The 16,410-nt window shown below is 45.9% G+C and overlaps 4 protein-coding genes across 9 annotated transcripts in view; all 4 read left to right on the top strand.

Moving 5' to 3' along the window:
* LOC117581321 (serine/threonine-protein phosphatase 2B catalytic subunit 3) overlaps window positions 1-4,044 on the top strand; it is a 28,430-nt gene extending 24,386 nt beyond the window's left edge. The window contains exon 4 of the mRNA XM_034268428.1: window positions 3,597-4,044. Within this exon, the coding sequence (XP_034124319.1) occupies window positions 3,597-3,772 (176 nt within the window). The 3' untranslated portion in view covers window positions 3,773-4,044. The remainder of the gene's footprint in view (window positions 1-3,596) is intronic.
* Window positions 636-3,448, top strand: LOC117581495 (serine/threonine-protein phosphatase 2B catalytic subunit 2-like). Its single transcript, XM_034268744.1, has 2 exons — window positions 636-1,768; window positions 2,552-3,448. Exons 1-2 carry the CDS (start codon window positions 1,190-1,192, stop codon window positions 3,446-3,448), a joined length of 1,476 nt encoding a protein of 491 aa, XP_034124635.1. The 5' UTR covers window positions 636-1,189.
* Window positions 3,823-12,706, top strand: LOC117581327 (actin-related protein 2). Of its 6 annotated transcripts, none has more exons than XM_034268441.1 (8): window positions 3,823-3,838; window positions 8,186-8,324; window positions 8,908-9,018; window positions 10,325-10,339; window positions 11,079-11,294; window positions 11,360-11,569; window positions 11,625-12,053; window positions 12,114-12,284. In XM_034268441.1, the coding sequence occupies exons 2-8, from the start codon at window positions 8,277-8,279 to the stop codon at window positions 12,282-12,284; spliced, it is 1,200 nt and encodes a 399-aa protein (XP_034124332.1). In that variant the 5' UTR covers window positions 3,823-3,838; window positions 8,186-8,276. The 6 variants fall into 6 exon arrangements, with proteins under 6 accessions (XP_034124332.1, XP_034124329.1, XP_034124330.1 ...); XM_034268438.1 differs by lacking the exon at window positions 3,823-3,838 and adding an exon at window positions 7,788-7,947 and having other exon boundaries at window positions 8,152-8,324; XM_034268439.1 differs by lacking the exon at window positions 3,823-3,838 and adding an exon at window positions 7,790-7,947 and having other exon boundaries at window positions 8,141-8,324.
* A 1,176-nt stretch (window positions 12,707-13,882) lies between these two features.
* On the top strand, window positions 13,883-15,481 carry LOC117581328. The gene is made up of 2 exons (XM_034268442.1): window positions 13,883-14,933; window positions 15,000-15,481. The coding sequence occupies exons 1-2, from the start codon at window positions 13,908-13,910 to the stop codon at window positions 15,345-15,347; spliced, it is 1,374 nt and encodes a 457-aa protein (XP_034124333.1). The 5' UTR covers window positions 13,883-13,907; the 3' UTR covers window positions 15,348-15,481.
* The last annotated feature ends 929 nt before the right edge of the window (window positions 15,482-16,410 follow it).

Genomic DNA, 16,410 nt, shown 5'->3' with positions numbered 1-16,410 from the left:
TGAATCCGTTAAAAGCATACACCATAACATTCGTTTTTTAAGGGATAACAAAGAACGTAGTGTATCGCAACTTCCATACGCAAGTTTTTTTTTGTACCTTCGCTACCCCAAATCGTGGTGGATTTCGATTTTTGCTCTCTTTATGTGGTGGGTTACCCGTTTTTTCATGGTGGGTTCCGCATAAACAAAATATATCCAGCAACATGGAGGACAATTATTCTCTAGCAACATTTCGCACAATAAAAAAAACCCTGAGAATATGAACGCAACCGATTATCAAAGCGAAGTAGCATGATTGCGATAAGCAAAAATTATTCCTAGCCCATTGTGGGCCAGGAGGTGTTTCAATATTCCTAGAAATATTAGGAAACTCGAACAATTTTAGCCCAGTTTAGGTAAAAGACATCATGGTTGTTAGTTTTTTTGTAGGTATGGAGAAAGAATGTTACGAGCGTAATTGAAAACATTATAATATTTCGCAACTGAAAACAAGTTGTTCACCTCTTCCAATGAAGGTTGGCCAAGTGGGTTAATCTAGTATCAGAACATAAAACAGTATGTTTCTTAAAGGCTGTGGGATATTACGGTATATATGTGGTGGACCGACGGTATATTTTATCGATAATTCCGCGGTCACACTGGAAAGAAAGAAAAAAGAGAGAAATTACGACGTCTGCAGGGCGAAAATACACAAAATACTAAGTGAATATGATTGTTGTTGAGTAAAAACAGCGCATAACGAACACGGCCAGTGGCAGCAACAACAAGGAAACTGTTAAATTGCTTAAATTAAAGCTGGAAGGCGATAAAGCGGCTAAGCTCCAACAACAGCAGCAGCAGTAAAAGCAGCACAGCAACAAAAGCAACAACAACACCAGCAGCGCAGCAGTAAAAAGTGCCAGTGTGTGTGGGTTGTTTCGTATGTGTATGTGTGTTCGTGGAAATTGAGCCAGGAGGTGGAACAAGGACAGGAATAGTCACACAGGAACAGGAACCAGAGGAACGCCAACGCCAACGCGAACGCAAACGAAACGAAACGGGAACGGTGAGAGAGAGAAAGAGAGTGTGTGTGTGCAAGGGAGTGTGAGAAGGTGAGAGAGAGGATTCGGAGTAGCAGAACGCAGTCAAGTGGAGAGAGCTCCAATCCAGAGGAGCAGCTCCAACTCCAACTCCAGCATCAGCATCAGCCATGTCTTCGAATAATCAATCAAGCGACAGCCAAGTGGCAACAAGTGCCAGCCAGCAGCGAGCCAGCAACGCCTCCACCGCTGACGCCACAGACGCCAACAGCTCCTCCGTCGCCGCCGCTGGTGACGTTGGCTCTTCCACTGCTGCTGGCAATGCCGCCGCTGCCACTTCCTCCTCCTCCTCCCAGGCCAGTGCCAACGCCAACGCTGACGCCAACGCCAACGCGAGCAACTCAAACGCCGCGGACCACGATGGTAGCCCCACAAAGCAGGGCAAACCCCATGGCGGCCATACGGCGGTCAACACCAAAGAGCGTGTGGTGGATAGCGTTCCCTTCCCACCCAGCCACAAGTTGACGCTGGCCGAGGTCTTCGATCCGCGCACGGGCAAACCGAATCATGACGTCCTGAAGCAGCACTTCGTGCTGGAGGGCCGCATCGAGGAGGCGCCCGCCCTCAAGATCATCCAGGACGGGGCAGCGCTGCTGCGCCAGGAGAAGACCATGATCGACATCGAGGCGCCGGTGACGGTCTGTGGGGACATACACGGCCAGTTCTACGATCTCATGAAGCTGTTCGAGGTGGGCGGCTCACCGGCCACCACAAAGTATCTCTTCCTGGGCGACTACGTGGACCGAGGCTACTTCAGCATCGAGTGCGTGCTGTATCTGTGGTCGCTGAAGATCACCTATCCGCAGACGCTGTTCCTGCTGCGCGGCAACCACGAGTGCCGGCACCTGACCGAGTACTTCACCTTCAAGCAGGAGTGCAAGATCAAGTACTCTGAGCGCGTTTACGACGCGTGCATGGACGCGTTCGACTGCCTGCCGCTGGCGGCGCTCATGAACCAGCAGTTCCTGTGCGTGCACGGCGGCCTGTCGCCGGAGATACACGAGCTGGAGGATATACGGCGGCTCGACCGCTTCAAGGAGCCACCCGCCTTTGGCCCCATGTGCGACCTGCTGTGGTCCGATCCGCTGGAGGACTTTGGCAACGAGAAGAACTCGGACTTCTACACGCACAACTCGGTGCGCGGCTGTTCGTACTTCTACAGCTATGCCGCCTGCTGCGACTTCCTGCAGAACAACAATCTGCTGTCGATCATCCGGGCGCACGAGGCGCAGGACGCCGGCTACCGCATGTACCGCAAGAGCCAGACCACCGGTTTCCCCTCGCTGATCACCATCTTCTCNAAGCAGCATTTCATACTGGAGGGGCGCATCGAGGAGAGCGCCGCGCTGCGCATCATCCAGGATGGGGCCACGCTGCTGCGCCAGGAGAAGACAATGATCGACATCGAGGCGCCGGTGACGGTCTGCGGGGATATTCATGGACAGTTCTACGACCTGATGAAGCTATTCGAGATCGGCGGCTCGCCGGCCACCACAAAGTATCTCTTCCTGGGCGACTACGTGGACCGAGGCTACTTCAGCATCGAGTGCGTGCTGTATCTGTGGTCGCTGAAGATCACCTATCCGCAGACGCTGTTCCTGCTGCGCGGCAACCACGAGTGCCGGCACCTGACCGAGTACTTCACCTTCAAGCAGGAGTGCAAGATCAAGTACTCGGAGCGCGTTTACGACGCGTGCATGGACGCGTTCGACTGCCTGCCGCTGGCGGCGCTCATGAACCAGCAGTTCCTGTGCGTGCACGGCGGCCTGTCGCCGGAGATACACGAGCTGGAGGATATACGGCGGCTCGACCGCTTCAAGGAGCCACCCGCCTTTGGCCCCATGTGCGACCTGCTGTGGTCCGATCCGCTGGAGGACTTTGGCAACGAGAAGAACTCGGACTTCTACACGCACAACTCGGTGCGCGGCTGTTCGTACTTCTACAGCTATGCCGCCTGCTGCGACTTCCTGCAGAACAACAATCTGCTGTCGATCATCCGGGCGCACGAGGCGCAGGACGCCGGCTACCGCATGTACCGCAAGAGCCAGACCACCGGTTTCCCCTCGCTGATCACCATCTTCTCGGCGCCCAACTATCTCGATGTGTACAACAACAAGGCGGCTGTGCTGAAGTACGAGAACAACGTGATGAACATCAGGCAGTTCAACTGCTCGCCGCACCCCTACTGGCTTCCCAACTTCATGGACGTGTTCACCTGGTCGCTGCCCTTCGTGGGCGAGAAGGTCACCGAGATGCTGGTGAACGTGCTGAACATCTGCTCCGACGACGAGCTCATGACCGAGGAGAGCGAGGAGCGCGAGAGACTGCTGCTCCGCCGCCGCGCGTTCCTCCAGTATGCGTTGTTCTAGGCACGGTAACCGTTCTACCGCGCGCAGAAGAGGCACGACGCGCTCCTCAGGCTCTCACACGAGGTCGACTTCCCGGACTGCGGCTGCCCGCGGGACGGGGAACCGCGGGAGAGACCACCGTTCGTCAGCGAGTTCTTACGGTACGTAGGCTTCTCGCCCAACCACAAGATTACCTCGTTCGCGGAGGCCAAGGGCCTCGATGCCGTCAACGAGCGGATGCCGCCACGTCGCGACCAGCCGCCCACGCCCAGCGAGGATCCGCACCATCCACAGTCATCACATCACAGTCAAGGCAATAGCAACAATGGTGCGGCGCATGGGTAAGCGGCATGCAGCAGATCGGATCGTGTGTGTGCAGGCAGGCGGTACGGCAGTGGTGAAAAAGTGGAGTGTGGAGTAGAGTAGAGCATAGTGGAGTTGAGATCGAGGCAGCGACAGTGGCAGTGTGGATGGAGACCTAAGAGACATTTATTTAGTAGTGTCAACGATTTGTCGTTTTAGCTAAACATCATTCTGCAGCTGTAACTGAACCTCAAGCTTGGCCCGAAGCAGAAACTGAAAGGGAAAGGGAAATGGAAATGGAAGAACACCAACAAACAAACAAACAACATACAAAAAACAAGAAAATATCCTTAATTAAGCTTAAAGTGTGGCAGAGTAACAACTTAAACAAACCAACAACAAAAACAAACAAAAGAAAACCCAATTCTATTTCTAAGCATAAATGTAATACAGCTCTAGCTCCAGCTCCTACTTTCGACCACTTCTGGCTGCCAGCAGCAGGCAGGCAGCAGCAGCAGCATCAGCAGGCGATTCATTTGTTTTAGCGCAGGCGCGCGCATCGCGGCGCACATTGGATATTAGAATTATGTGTTGCATACTTTGGCGGGCCGGCCGCAAGAATTCCTTTTCTCAAGAAAACCCCAGAAAACAAACCCCCCCCCCCCCCCATAATTCTTAGCTTAAGTTGTAATGTATAAAAAAAAAACAAAACAAAAACCGAATGGGAGTAAAACCTTGAATGAAAAATGAACAAAAGTAAAACTAAAACAAGCAAAAAAAAAAAGAAACTACAACTAAATGGAAGAAAAATGATGGTAAAAATCCAGCGCTAATCTGTTAAAAACATTTAGCAGCGCCAAAAAGAAGCGAGCATATATAAACATATGGAATATATAAATATATATTTAAATATCGATCTATAACTAAACAAATATGAAGAAACAATGATTTGAATATGAACAAAAAGCAAAAAACAAAAAGCAAACCAACTTTTGTGCAATCCTTGTCTTGTAATCCATAACATAAACTTGAAAAATCATGAAACTGAGCGATGAAGAGGAGAGATGAGAAACCAGTTTGCAATATGTGCCGCAATAGTCCATAAATGTTCCTTATACGAATTAAACTTGAAAAAACAAAAAAAAAACAAAACAAAAACCAACAAAAGAAGAGTTTACCTTTTTTTTAACGTGTATACATTATATATTTATATTATATTAATTAATACATGCATATATGTATCTGTATAATTGTTGCTTAATATAACTTTCGACTTAAATCTGTTACATATTCGATGTACTATCTGTGTGTACGATGGACGCCAGCTAGGTGTGGCGGCTGTATGGTTTATTGCGTTTTATCAACCAAATCAAGTCTTTGTTATCACTAACATGTATAGAGTAAAGCGAGCGAGTAAGAGAAAGGGAAAGAATTAAGCTAATTAGTAAATGAATATGATGCATTTTAAATGATTGATTGATTCAGACACACACCACAGACATCCACAGAGCAGGAACAAAGCGTTTCCAATTGAACTAGCAAATCAGATATTTAACTAATAATTACTTAATAGAAATGTAATTGATAATGCCTATAAGTGTCCCCCTTCCCCCTTCCCCCTGCCCTTTCCCACTCCCCCTTGTGTACATTGAACTACTTGTAGCACACACAACAACACACGCCAGAGAGACAGAGAGAGAGAGAGAGAGAGAGGGAGGAGTATCTTTTGGTTACTTGATTTCTACACAAACATGAACGATGGAAAGTTTTCGAGATGGTAAATCCAATTAAGTCAAAATGTAGTTAACTAATAAGTATGTATGTATATTGTATAAGGCATGGAACGCTGTGGAACAGGCGTTTCAATTCAATTCAAGAGATGGCAATCAATTCCTTCTACTTCCACCCTGCCCCATCCAATTCCTTAACCTGATTCCGTGCAGCGGTCGCTTGTTCCGCGCCACGCGTTCGAATATAAAGTATTTATAGCCAGCTGACTTTCCAATTTCAAATCAAAAATATATATACATATATATGAATACAAGAATACGCATTGTAATAGGGAAACTCACACAACAGATGCCTTCATCCCAGCACAACATCAACACACGCTCTAGGACTCAGCTCCAGTTTCGCTTCGTTTCGACTCGAGTCCATTCCCTGCTGCACTGCTGTACTTTGCTTCGATGCTGCAACACAACACAATATCCTCCCACACCCACACCCACACCCAAACCCTTCAACTTAATATTAATATAAAAGTACATACAAATATGAAGGAGTTACGCGATTGGATAAAACAATTAGTTTTTAGTGTAATGTGCACACACCCAGACACGTATCGTCTCAAGCTACCCACAACCTATTTCAATCGTAGTTAACTAAACAAACAAATTCCAACTCCCCAGAACTTAGCTTTTATAAAACGGACATCCCTCGCAACTTACGGCGAGATGGCTACAAAATTTAAACAAATATATATTATAGTCACACTATATGCATATATTTTTTTTTTTTGGATTCAGCAACAGACACAAACCCACACCAAAGTCAAGCGGTAGATGGAGGACAGGAGGATAAACTAACTATATAAATATTAACAATCGACAAAATGATATGATATGATATGATATGATACGATGAACAAGAGTAGAAAGAACAAGAACATAGATTAAGTTTCAGTATTTCCGTTTCCTCTATTGTTGTTGAAAACTGTTGAAATCGCAAATGCATATTTAGTTAGTACGGAGAAAAGAGAAAAAAACACACACACAAAAAACCCACACAGAAACCAATTGCAATTTGAAATTGATTAATGATTCCACAAGTCAAGTATACAAACAGAATGAGAAAACACCAAAAATAATATAAATGTCTGGAGCAATACCAAATATGGTAAAGTATTATATAGCTAAACGATCGATGATCCCCACACTCATACCCCCCCCCCCCATTCATTCCATAAGTAACCCTCGAATGAGTTGAGTTTCGATACATACATTTGGCAACTACACGCCTCCTACATAAATAAATACATATTAACCTAACATCATATATAGTGGTGAGAGATGGAAGAGATGTGGAGCGGAGATGCTGATCTGTAGATTTTGATAATGTATCAAGACCACACCAAATACTTTATGGATCCATAAACATGAAACGTTGAATCCAACCCAATCCAACCCAAAGCATAAGCCGAATCAAAAGAAAAAAGGAACACACGTTACTGTTAAAGCGCGATCAATGTCGGGGCGGGGATAGTGTGTGGCGTGGCCCGATGTATACAGATGCATTCCAGAACAGAAGACGTGCATGGTACTTACATACATATATAAGACATTTCGCCTCTTAAAGCAATTATAAAGATAACAAATGAGTAATGTTTATTATATTATTAAATTATATATACATACATATACATATTATATAAACAAAATAAAATAAATCAGCAGCAAAATTTCAATTGTACGGCTTTTTATGAACGGAATTTTGAAAACTAAACGAATATTCGACATTATTTTGTTGTTGGGGTTCAACGTTAAGAATTGTTGAATTGCCATTTTCAAAACAAATTAATTAATTCTCTTCAATGGGAAAGTTGCACTGGGGTGAAATCGAAGACGTAAAATGTAGTAGTTAAACATTGTGTAATTTACAGTTTACCGGTAACAGCGCCACCTGTCACCTTTCAGTGCAAACAGTTTCGTGCAAATAGCTGATGGCTGTGAAACCGTAAAAACCGGTAGCGCAACGAGGTATGCGGTATATTTTGTCAAATTGTCAACCGTTTTAAATTTAATCTTGTTTTGCAATCAATCCAATATATTCAATAGGCCATGAAAATCAGCCAATCTGGTGGAGAATGGTATGATGATTTGAGATAAAATACAGTTTAAAAGTTGAGGGTTCTAACCAGTTGGTAATATTAAATAAAAGATCAAAGTCGAGGAACATGATTTTAGATTTACGGTATATTTTTCAGTATATTTTGAAAATGAAAGGTTATATTTCGGTATATTTCTAAGGGTCAGTCTGTATATTGCATCGATAATTCCGCGGTCACACTGGTGCCGTGTTTTTGTATCGCCGCAAAAAGAAAATCAAAATTTTAAGCAACTTGGCTGCTGTTAACCATTTTTAAATTGATTAGTTGCTCTACATTATGCTAAAGTATTACCAATCATAGCACAAAGCCATTTTCGAGCATCGCAAACACGGTAAAGTGGGAAAAACAAATTCTCCCGCCAGCAGGCCTATCTCTGTGTGGGTGTGTGTGTATGAATGAAGTGTGATTGTGTGCTTGGTGTGTGGGAAAGTAAAGTGTATGATTAAGTGCAGTCGCTGAGCGGCCGCAATAACCATTCAACAGTCAACAGGAAACGCCATCGCTCATCCCGCTTATTTTTCTAGTTGCAAATCAGAGCCTTCCCCCGAACATTTGGTGAAACTCAACTTTGGAGCAGACCAGAGCAGCAGCCACACATCAATAGCAGCAGAGGAGAAGCAGTCGCGGACAGTTTCCAGTTCCAGTTGGTGCCCCACAAAAATGGATAGCAAGGGACGCAATGTGATTGTCTGTGATAACGGCACAGGGGTAAGAAATCCATTTTCTCATCTAAATTCTAATACGATTTCCCCCGCGATCACTGTGACATACATTTCTGGACCGCCGTCGCGGCCGCCGCCGCAGCAGAAGCAGCAGCAGATTCTTGTAGGTTAAGCAGTGCTTCCATGGAACTGCTTGACTGCTTCGGGCGTTGACGTTGAGGTCGGCGCGACTCTGCGGGAGTGCAGTATTGATGCCGTTAGTGCAATGTGGTGGAAGAGGTCGCTGCCTCTGCTGCTGCTGCTTTAGTCATGGTTACCGCTGACCGTCGTCGATACGGTATTACTCACCCAACTCAAATGTTACGCATACTCTGACACACACCACACATGCACTCATACACAAACAAAACACGCCCAAACTGCCGAAAGAGCGGCGGCGGCTATGGACGCCTATGGTATTTTGTGTTCAATCTTATGTCTTATCGCGCAAAAGATAACGGTGATACCGAACCATACCATACCACCAAAGCGATACACAAAAGCAGCTGGCGGCAAGAATTGAAACGCAAACAAATAACGAAACTAACACTCTTTTCTCTCTCTCTCTCTCTCTCTTTTGTTGATTGCAGTTTGTGAAGTGCGGCTATGCCGGCAGCAATTTCCCCGCCTACATTTTCCCCTCGATGGTGGGGCGACCCATTATCCGGGCGGTGAACAAAATTGGTGACATCGAAGTGAAGGTATGACCAGCGTAATATCCGATATTGTCGGACCATCCTTAAGCAAACAAAAAACATTTAAGACACACAAACAAAAAACACGGAAAAGGAAGAGGACATAATACCACATTCATACACATAAACAAAAAATTAAATACTCTCTCTAGTACCGTGCTCTATTATCTCTGCCTAATCGTAATGGGATATGGCAATGGACTAGTTACCAAACTAGCCACCAGTAATCGACTACTAGCTAACGGCCGTTTCCTCCTCCATTTGGAAGGATGGGAAAGCGGTAGCTACCTGTGATTATTGGCAACATGTTTGGTAACTAGTTACTGGAGGGATCATCTTTCACACACACTCACACACACTCACACACACCACTCATACACCATATAGTTTGTTAATTATTTTCTATATAACTTATTCAAGAACTAGTTGAACGGCAAGAACAAAATTAGTGCCTAGAAATTCACATTCCATAATCACTTTCCCCCCACACACACACACACACACACAAACAGACACCACCTGCTCTCTCTCTCTATCTCTCTCTCTCTCTCTATGTCTGTCTCTCATCTGATTATGTTAGCTGAAACTGAAATTGTTCCATTCTATTCTATTCTGTACTATTTTATCTATTTAGTGTGGCATTGTAACATACACTCGTTATGATTTAATACATTTCATCCATATTGTACACCTTGCATACTCCACTCGACTCCACTCCACTCCACTCCACTCTTTACCGTTTTACTTTCTTAGATCAAAAATGCATACACATACTTTATGATCTCATTGCATTTTGTCTTGAGTTGCATCCCCAACGGGTGGCTTCCATTTGGTCTTGGTTTCTCTTCTCAATGGTGTGTTGTGGTGTTGCGCATAAATGCCATAAAAGTACAGTCTCTCCTTGGGGCTGGGTACGGTAGTAGCTAAGTTTTACTTTTCTGGGAACTCGCCCTAACCGGGGAACAAACCCAGGGCTAAGCACTTAGGATGGGGGAGGGACCCAGACCAGACCAGATCAGATCAGACCACACGCAAAGCCCGTCTGCTTTTCTCTAGTGCATTTCACCATCTCGCCTTATACTTTATAGCCTACTATATACAATAAATATTTCCTATTCCTAGCATTTGCTGGTTTTTAAGTTTAGACACAAAAACAACAAGCAAAACGATATTTCAACAACTATAACCAAAACACTATAAAAATAACAAAAGAAACACACAAAACGAATCGTTATCTTCATTTTTAATATTCTTATACAATTTTCTGTTCTTTTTTTTACATATTTTTGTTGAAAATACAAATATTTTGCAGGATTTACATGTCGATGTAAGTCAAGTTTTTATAGTTTAAAGCAACAAACAATTTTCCCTACTTAATTCCAAATGTTAAAAGTAATTCCACACAACAGCAACAGCAGCAAAAAAGCTTAAAAAAAAACTAAAAAAAAAAAACACTCAAAATCCTTTCGAAAAACGTTAAATAATCCAAAGTTTTTGTTATTTAACATTTTTCCAAAGGCAAACGCTTTTCTAGTTCTCAATGTGCTGTTCGTTGTTTTTCCCTTTCTCTTTTTTGTTTGTTGTTGCTAGTGCTTTTACCGTTGTAGTTGTTATTTTTTTGAATTGTTAATTATTTGATGCATGATGAATTTGCTTGTGGCTTAGCTGAAGTTCTTTTAGTTTAGACATTCCAGCAGCTCAGACCGAAACAATCGAGCTGCTTGCACCCCACTCGTTGTTTTTTGTTCGTTATTGCACGCGTTAATGCTCGTTCATTTGTTTATGTTTTTGTTAAATTTAGCTTGGGAATGTACTCGTTTATGGTAGTCTATGACGTTACTGTCCCCCCCGAACCCATTTGCTTCTTGTCTGTACCTGTACCTATCGCTCTTTTCGTTGTGTATGTCCGGAGCCAAAGCTCGTCCTGCAATCCCTTTCCCCCTCAACCCTCAACCTTCAACTGCTCCTAGTCCCAGATTGTCGCGAGAAATATGTTATGTTTTATGCTGGCCACTAACAATGCAAAAATGTGCAAAAAATGCAATATGCAATATGCAAATTTTCAGGATCTTATGGTCGGCGATGAGGCCTCCCAGCTGCGATCACTACTGGAGGTCTCCTATCCGATGGAGAACGGCGTGGTGCGTAACTGGGACGACATGTGTCATGTGTGGGACTACACGTTCGGCCCCAAGAAGATGGACATTGATCCGACAAACACAAAGATACTGCTGACAGAGCCACCCATGAATCCCACAAAGAATCGAGAGAAAATGATTGAGGTAGGTCCATGCGATGCATAGCAATCGCTTCAGCTGCTTACCTCTACCTGATTCTCTGATTTCAGGTGATGTTCGAGAAGTACGGCTTCGATTCTACATACATTGCCATTCAGGCTGTGCTTACGCTATACGCCCAGGGTCTGATATCGGGCGTTGTTGTAGATTCCGGTGATGGGGTGACGCATATTTGTCCCGTCTACGAGGAGTTCGCCCTGCCACATTTGACACGCAGATTGGATATTGCTGGACGTGATATCACCCGCTATCTGATTAAGGTGAGTTCTTCCGTATTTTCTCATTAATCTCATTAATTAATGAATCTCTTTCCAGTTACTTTTACTGCGTGGATACGCCTTCAATCATTCCGCTGACTTCGAAACGGTCCGAATCATGAAAGAGAAACTCTGCTACATTGGGTATGACATCGAGATGGAGCAGCGTCTGGCCCTGGAGACGACGGTGCTGGTTGAGTCCTATACGTTACCCGATGGCCGTGTGATCAAGGTGGGCGGTGAACGATTCGAGGCACCCGAAGCACTATTCCAACCGCATTTAATCAATGTCGAGGGCGCTGGCATTGCGGAGCTGGTCTTCAATACGATCCAAGCGGCGGACATCGACATACGGCCAGAGCTCTACAAGCATATTGTCTTGTCTGGCGGCTCCACCATGTATCCGGGTCTGCCCAGTCGATTGGAGCGCGAGATCAAGCAATTGTATCTGGAGCGAGTGCTGAAGAACGATACGGAAAAGTTGGCGGTATGAAAAGCTTTCTGTTCTATTATTTGTTCTTCGATATTTATGGAAATTTCATTTTAGAAATTTAAAATACGCATTGAGGATCCACCGAGGCGAAAGGATATGGTCTTCATTGGCGGTGCCGTCCTGGCGGAGGTGACAAAGGATCGGGACGGCTTCTGGATGTCCAAGCAAGAGTATCAGGAGCAGGGACTCAAAGTATTGCAAAAACTGCAAAAGATCAGCAACTAGGAGCAGGATTTTGATTCAGATTGAGATTGATAGATGACAAGGATGAACAAGTGTTTTAGCAATTAGTTTTGGCATTCGGCTCTGTCTACCAATGTAAACCAATTCGATTGGCAATGCCCGATGCCTGATGCCTGATGCGAAACGTGTGTGAATGTGCTTTTTTTCCACCTGTGTTTGATTGAATGTTTCCTGTTCCCAACTCACTCGGTAATTCATTCTCAGATGATGCTGTGCCCACTGCCGATATCTTTGTGTCAATTTGAAATATATGTTTAACGATTATCTGATTATCTGATTATGATTACGATTACGATAATGTGATTCAATGATTAACCCACAACGCCTCGTTCTCTATTTGTTCCACAATGTTGTATTCTCCATCCATCATCCCATGGCATAAATGTATTGATATATTTTTTAAACGCAACTCTTTTCATTTCGCGAGTATTTTGAGTGAAGTACTACAAACGATGTTAGCAGCGATTCCAAATCGCATCATGTAGAAGGAGAAAGAGAGCATAAAAAGACATGCAGACAGACAGAGAGAGAAAGCGAGAGAGAGAGCTGCACAATTTAGAGAGAGATGGGAAGTACATAACATAATTTCCGTTTAAAAATGAATACAACTTAAATGAATTATCAATGATAAGTCTATAGGCGGAGGGAGGCGTATCAATTGATTGGTTTGCTGAGCCCCACCCAACCATAGCGTGGAGCATATTTGGGTTATCTCTCACTGGAGCCACTAGACCCAGTCCAGACACGCAGGAAACTAAAATTAAATAGAGAATCAATTCACAGTCATTTGAAATTTGAAATTGATAACAACTCGCCCCACTTGATACCCTTTCTAGCTAGTTGCAATTTGATTCTCTCTCCACACCAGCCATTGCATTTGGTTGCAGTGTGAATGAATGTGTGGGGGGTATGCCAATTATATTTAACAATAAACATTAACAATAAACAAAGCAAATAATAACAACTATGTACGATGTATTTATACCAAACGGTGGCACACACCAATAAAAAATAATACAAGAAATTGAAATGTGAATGGTATATGGTCAGGTCCAACCATAATTACCGAATTTATGGCCACTGACTCAGGGAAAACACAACAGGAGTGGGGTGGAAATTTGACATTTGTAATCAGTTTCAATTGTTTAACAACAACACAAACACGCATTGCACAAAATCGAACCAAACAATGCACTTAAACTCAAACTCAAACTCAAACATAAAGAAGAAACCCTCGAGATTATCGTTGGGAGGGTTTCTCTTTGTTTCATTTGATACTCTTTGTCTCTGCTCCATTACTTGGAAGTGACTACCAAAATTCTTGGAGCTCGTAACTGTCTTTTTGGGCATTTTTGTACCTGCTCCGTGATGGCTTCTCGAGCTGTAGAATAAGTTTCCCACTTGTGTGATGGAAATAGTTTCTATTTTAGAACGCACCTGGAATGCCATCAGCCAGCAACCCCTTGCCTGATAAGAGCAATCTGGTGGGCAGCTTGGGCTTAGTCTACAGGTCTACGGATACTGATAGCGCGAGCGCTTGTGGGTCTTTGTGCGACGGCCTTGCTTGTGGTTCAGCCCGTCATTTAGTTGGTAAAGCGACGCAGCATGGAGAACATGTCAAACAGTAGACGGCAGCTCCTGGCACTGCTCCTGCCCCTGCTGGTAGTCAGCGGGGCTCAGGCCAAATACGGTGACTTGGCCGGCAATTGGCTGGTGGATTACGGACAGGCCGAGCTTCCTCTTTTCAGCGATGAAAGTGCGCAGCTGCAGCTGCACATTTACAATGTCCAGCCGCAGGATGGCGCCTTGGACTATCAGTTTGTGGTGCGCTCGAGCGACGAGCTGAGGGCCCTGGCATATAGGACCGTGCCCCGGGAGGACTTCGATGCCAGCGGCAGTTGGCAGGGCACGGTGGACGTGACGGGCAAGCGCTTCGGCTACAGCGAGCTGCTGGTGGAGCTGCACACCGCTAATGGCGTTGCAATCGAGGCATTCCCCCAGCCCCTGTCCATTGCGGTGCTGAGGGAGCGCGTGGTCGATGAGCGGGTAACCACATATGTGTCCGCGGCCCTGGCCCTGCTGATGTTTCTCAATCTGGGCACTGTGCTGGACCTGCAGCGCCTGCAGGGCATCGTTTGTCGGCCCGTGGGTCCTGTGGTCGGCATCGTCAGTCGGTTCGTGGTAATGCCAGCCCTGGGCTTTGGCCTGGGCAGTGCGCTCTGGCCGGGGCAGCAGCCCCTGCAGCTGGCCCTGTTCTACACAGCGCTGGCTCCCAGTGGCGGTCTGGCCAACGTGTGCGCCGTTTTTCTAAAGGGGAACATAAACCTGTCAATTGCCACCACCACCATCAACAGCCTGCTGGCGCTGGCCTTTATGCCGCTGTGGATCATGGTCCTGGGGCGTCTCGTCTACGATGACGACGAGCTGACGGTGCCCTTTGGCCAGCTCTCGGGCGGTGCGGCGGCTCTGGTCGCCTGCCTGGCCATTGGGCTCCTGCTGCGCCTGTGCGTGCCCAAGACAACGCGCTTCATCTTCCGCTTTCTCAAGCCGCTCTCGGTGGTGCTCAGCCTGTGTCTGGTGGGCCTGACGGTGGGCCTCAATTGGTTTGTCTTTGCCGAGTTCACCTGGCAGGTAAGTCGCTACTTCGGAGCAGCTTCAGCTTCAGCTTGAGCTTGAGCTTCATTCCCTCATTTGCAGGTGCTGGTGGCTGCTCTCTGCCTGCCCGTGGCCGGCTATCTGGCCACCTACTTGCTGTCCAAGCTGCTGTGCCGCTCGCCCACCGATGCCCTCACCCTGGCCATCGAGACGAGTGTGCTGAACATGACCATGCCCATTGTGCTGCTGCAGGCCAGCCAGCTGGAGCAGCCGCAGCTGGATCTCATCCTGGTGGTGCCCATTGCGGCATCGCTGCTCTCCCTAGTGCTCGTCGTCGTCTTCTATGGGGTGCGCCGCTGCCTCGGTTGGAATGTGCGCCAGGATGAGCACGCCTTCGATCACAAGCAGCTGATCGCTGAGCACGACGAGGCCGTCTACCAGCGACCTTGAGAGCATCAGTTCCGCTCTGTCCTAGTTTCCTGTTATTGTTAATTCCTATGATAAGAATACGTGAGCGAGTATGTGTGTGTTTATGATGGTAAGCTGGTAAATAAATCAAAGTTTATCTTTTAGTGTGAAACCGATTGCAAAATGCCGCGCCACAAATCGATTGATACGACCGCCATTTGCCATTTCATAGCACTGTCTCTGTGTGTGCGCGTTTGGCAACACTGTTCTTGCCGAAAGCGGCAAACTCAAATATTTTGATTAAAATTTAACATTTTAGCTATAAAAGGGTGCTCCAAATGCATTACTTTATGTAGGCAAACATCCTACATTCGTGATGTGTTTTTCTTGCTAACGAAAAGCTATAAAATACATTTGTGTTGCTCGCCTTGTTTGCTGGTCAGCTGCGTACGCTGCCAATTGGAGCATTGGCCAGGCGCACACACAAACATACCGTGTGTCGTATGTGTGCATGTGTATGTATGTATGTATGTACATAGCGGCACACGCACATGCATGGGCATGACGAGCACTTGGAAACTCTGAAAGGTACGCTGTGGTGGCTGGTGGGCTGCATGATGTCATCAGTTGCGTTCGCAGGCTGCCGTCAATTACGACACATCAACACACACACACACACAGAGTCACGCTCGCAAGCACGTGCATTAGTGTGTGTGGGTGTTTGTGTGTGCAAATACACGTGCTTGTGCATGTATGGAGGGACAAAGATATAAAAATAAGTGCTACCTGTGCACATGCACATGCGATGGTGTTGGTGTTGGTGTTGGTATAGGTGCTGCTGTTGTGTTGGTGTGTTGGTGTGCTGCTTGGTGGTCAACTAACGGTTAAAGCTTGGAACGCATTACCACGCCGACACACCGCCAGGCCGCCCTGGACAATGGCTTTTCGGTTATAAATAAATTGTTCATACATACAAGGTGGCAAATGACATAACATGACAGAGGAGGAGGGGGCTGACACGGGGGGTGTGGGGGTGTCAGCTTAATGGAGATAACTTGCCAAGGATAACCAGCAAGAGGATAACTAGCGAGCTATGTATGTATTC

Source organism: Drosophila guanche, unplaced genomic scaffold (assembly GCF_900245975.1).
Source record: "Drosophila guanche unplaced genomic scaffold, DGUA_6, whole genome shotgun sequence".
Classification (NCBI taxonomy): Eukaryota; Metazoa; Arthropoda; class Insecta; order Diptera; family Drosophilidae; genus Drosophila; species Drosophila guanche.
This window is presented reverse-complemented; position numbering and strand designations above follow the sequence as displayed.

What these genes read in the sequence shown, in the direction of transcription:
- LOC117581495 (XM_034268744.1), top strand. Translation starts at nt 1,190, where the DNA reads ATGTCTTCGAATAATCAATCAAGCGACAGCCAAGTGGCAACAAGTGCC. An exon ending in ATCTCATGAAGCTGTTCGAG is followed by an intron (nt 1,769 to 2,551) that starts GTGGGCGGCTCA and finishes AAGCTATTCGAG; the next exon opens with ATCGGCGGCTCGCCGGCCAC.
- LOC117581327 (XM_034268436.1), top strand. Translation starts at nt 8,277, where the DNA reads ATGGATAGCAAGGGACGCAATGTGATTGTCTGTGATAACGGCACAGGG. An exon ending in TCTGTGATAACGGCACAGGG is followed by an intron (nt 8,325 to 8,907) that starts GTAAGAAATCCA and finishes TGTTGATTGCAG; the next exon opens with TTTGTGAAGTGCGGCTATGC. An exon ending in ATCGAGAGAAAATGATTGAG is followed by an intron (nt 11,295 to 11,359) that starts GTAGGTCCATGC and finishes CTCTGATTTCAG; the next exon opens with GTGATGTTCGAGAAGTACGG.
- LOC117581328 (XM_034268442.1), top strand. Translation starts at nt 13,908, where the DNA reads ATGGAGAACATGTCAAACAGTAGACGGCAGCTCCTGGCACTGCTCCTG. An exon ending in TTGCCGAGTTCACCTGGCAG is followed by an intron (nt 14,934 to 14,999) that starts GTAAGTCGCTAC and finishes CCTCATTTGCAG; the next exon opens with GTGCTGGTGGCTGCTCTCTG.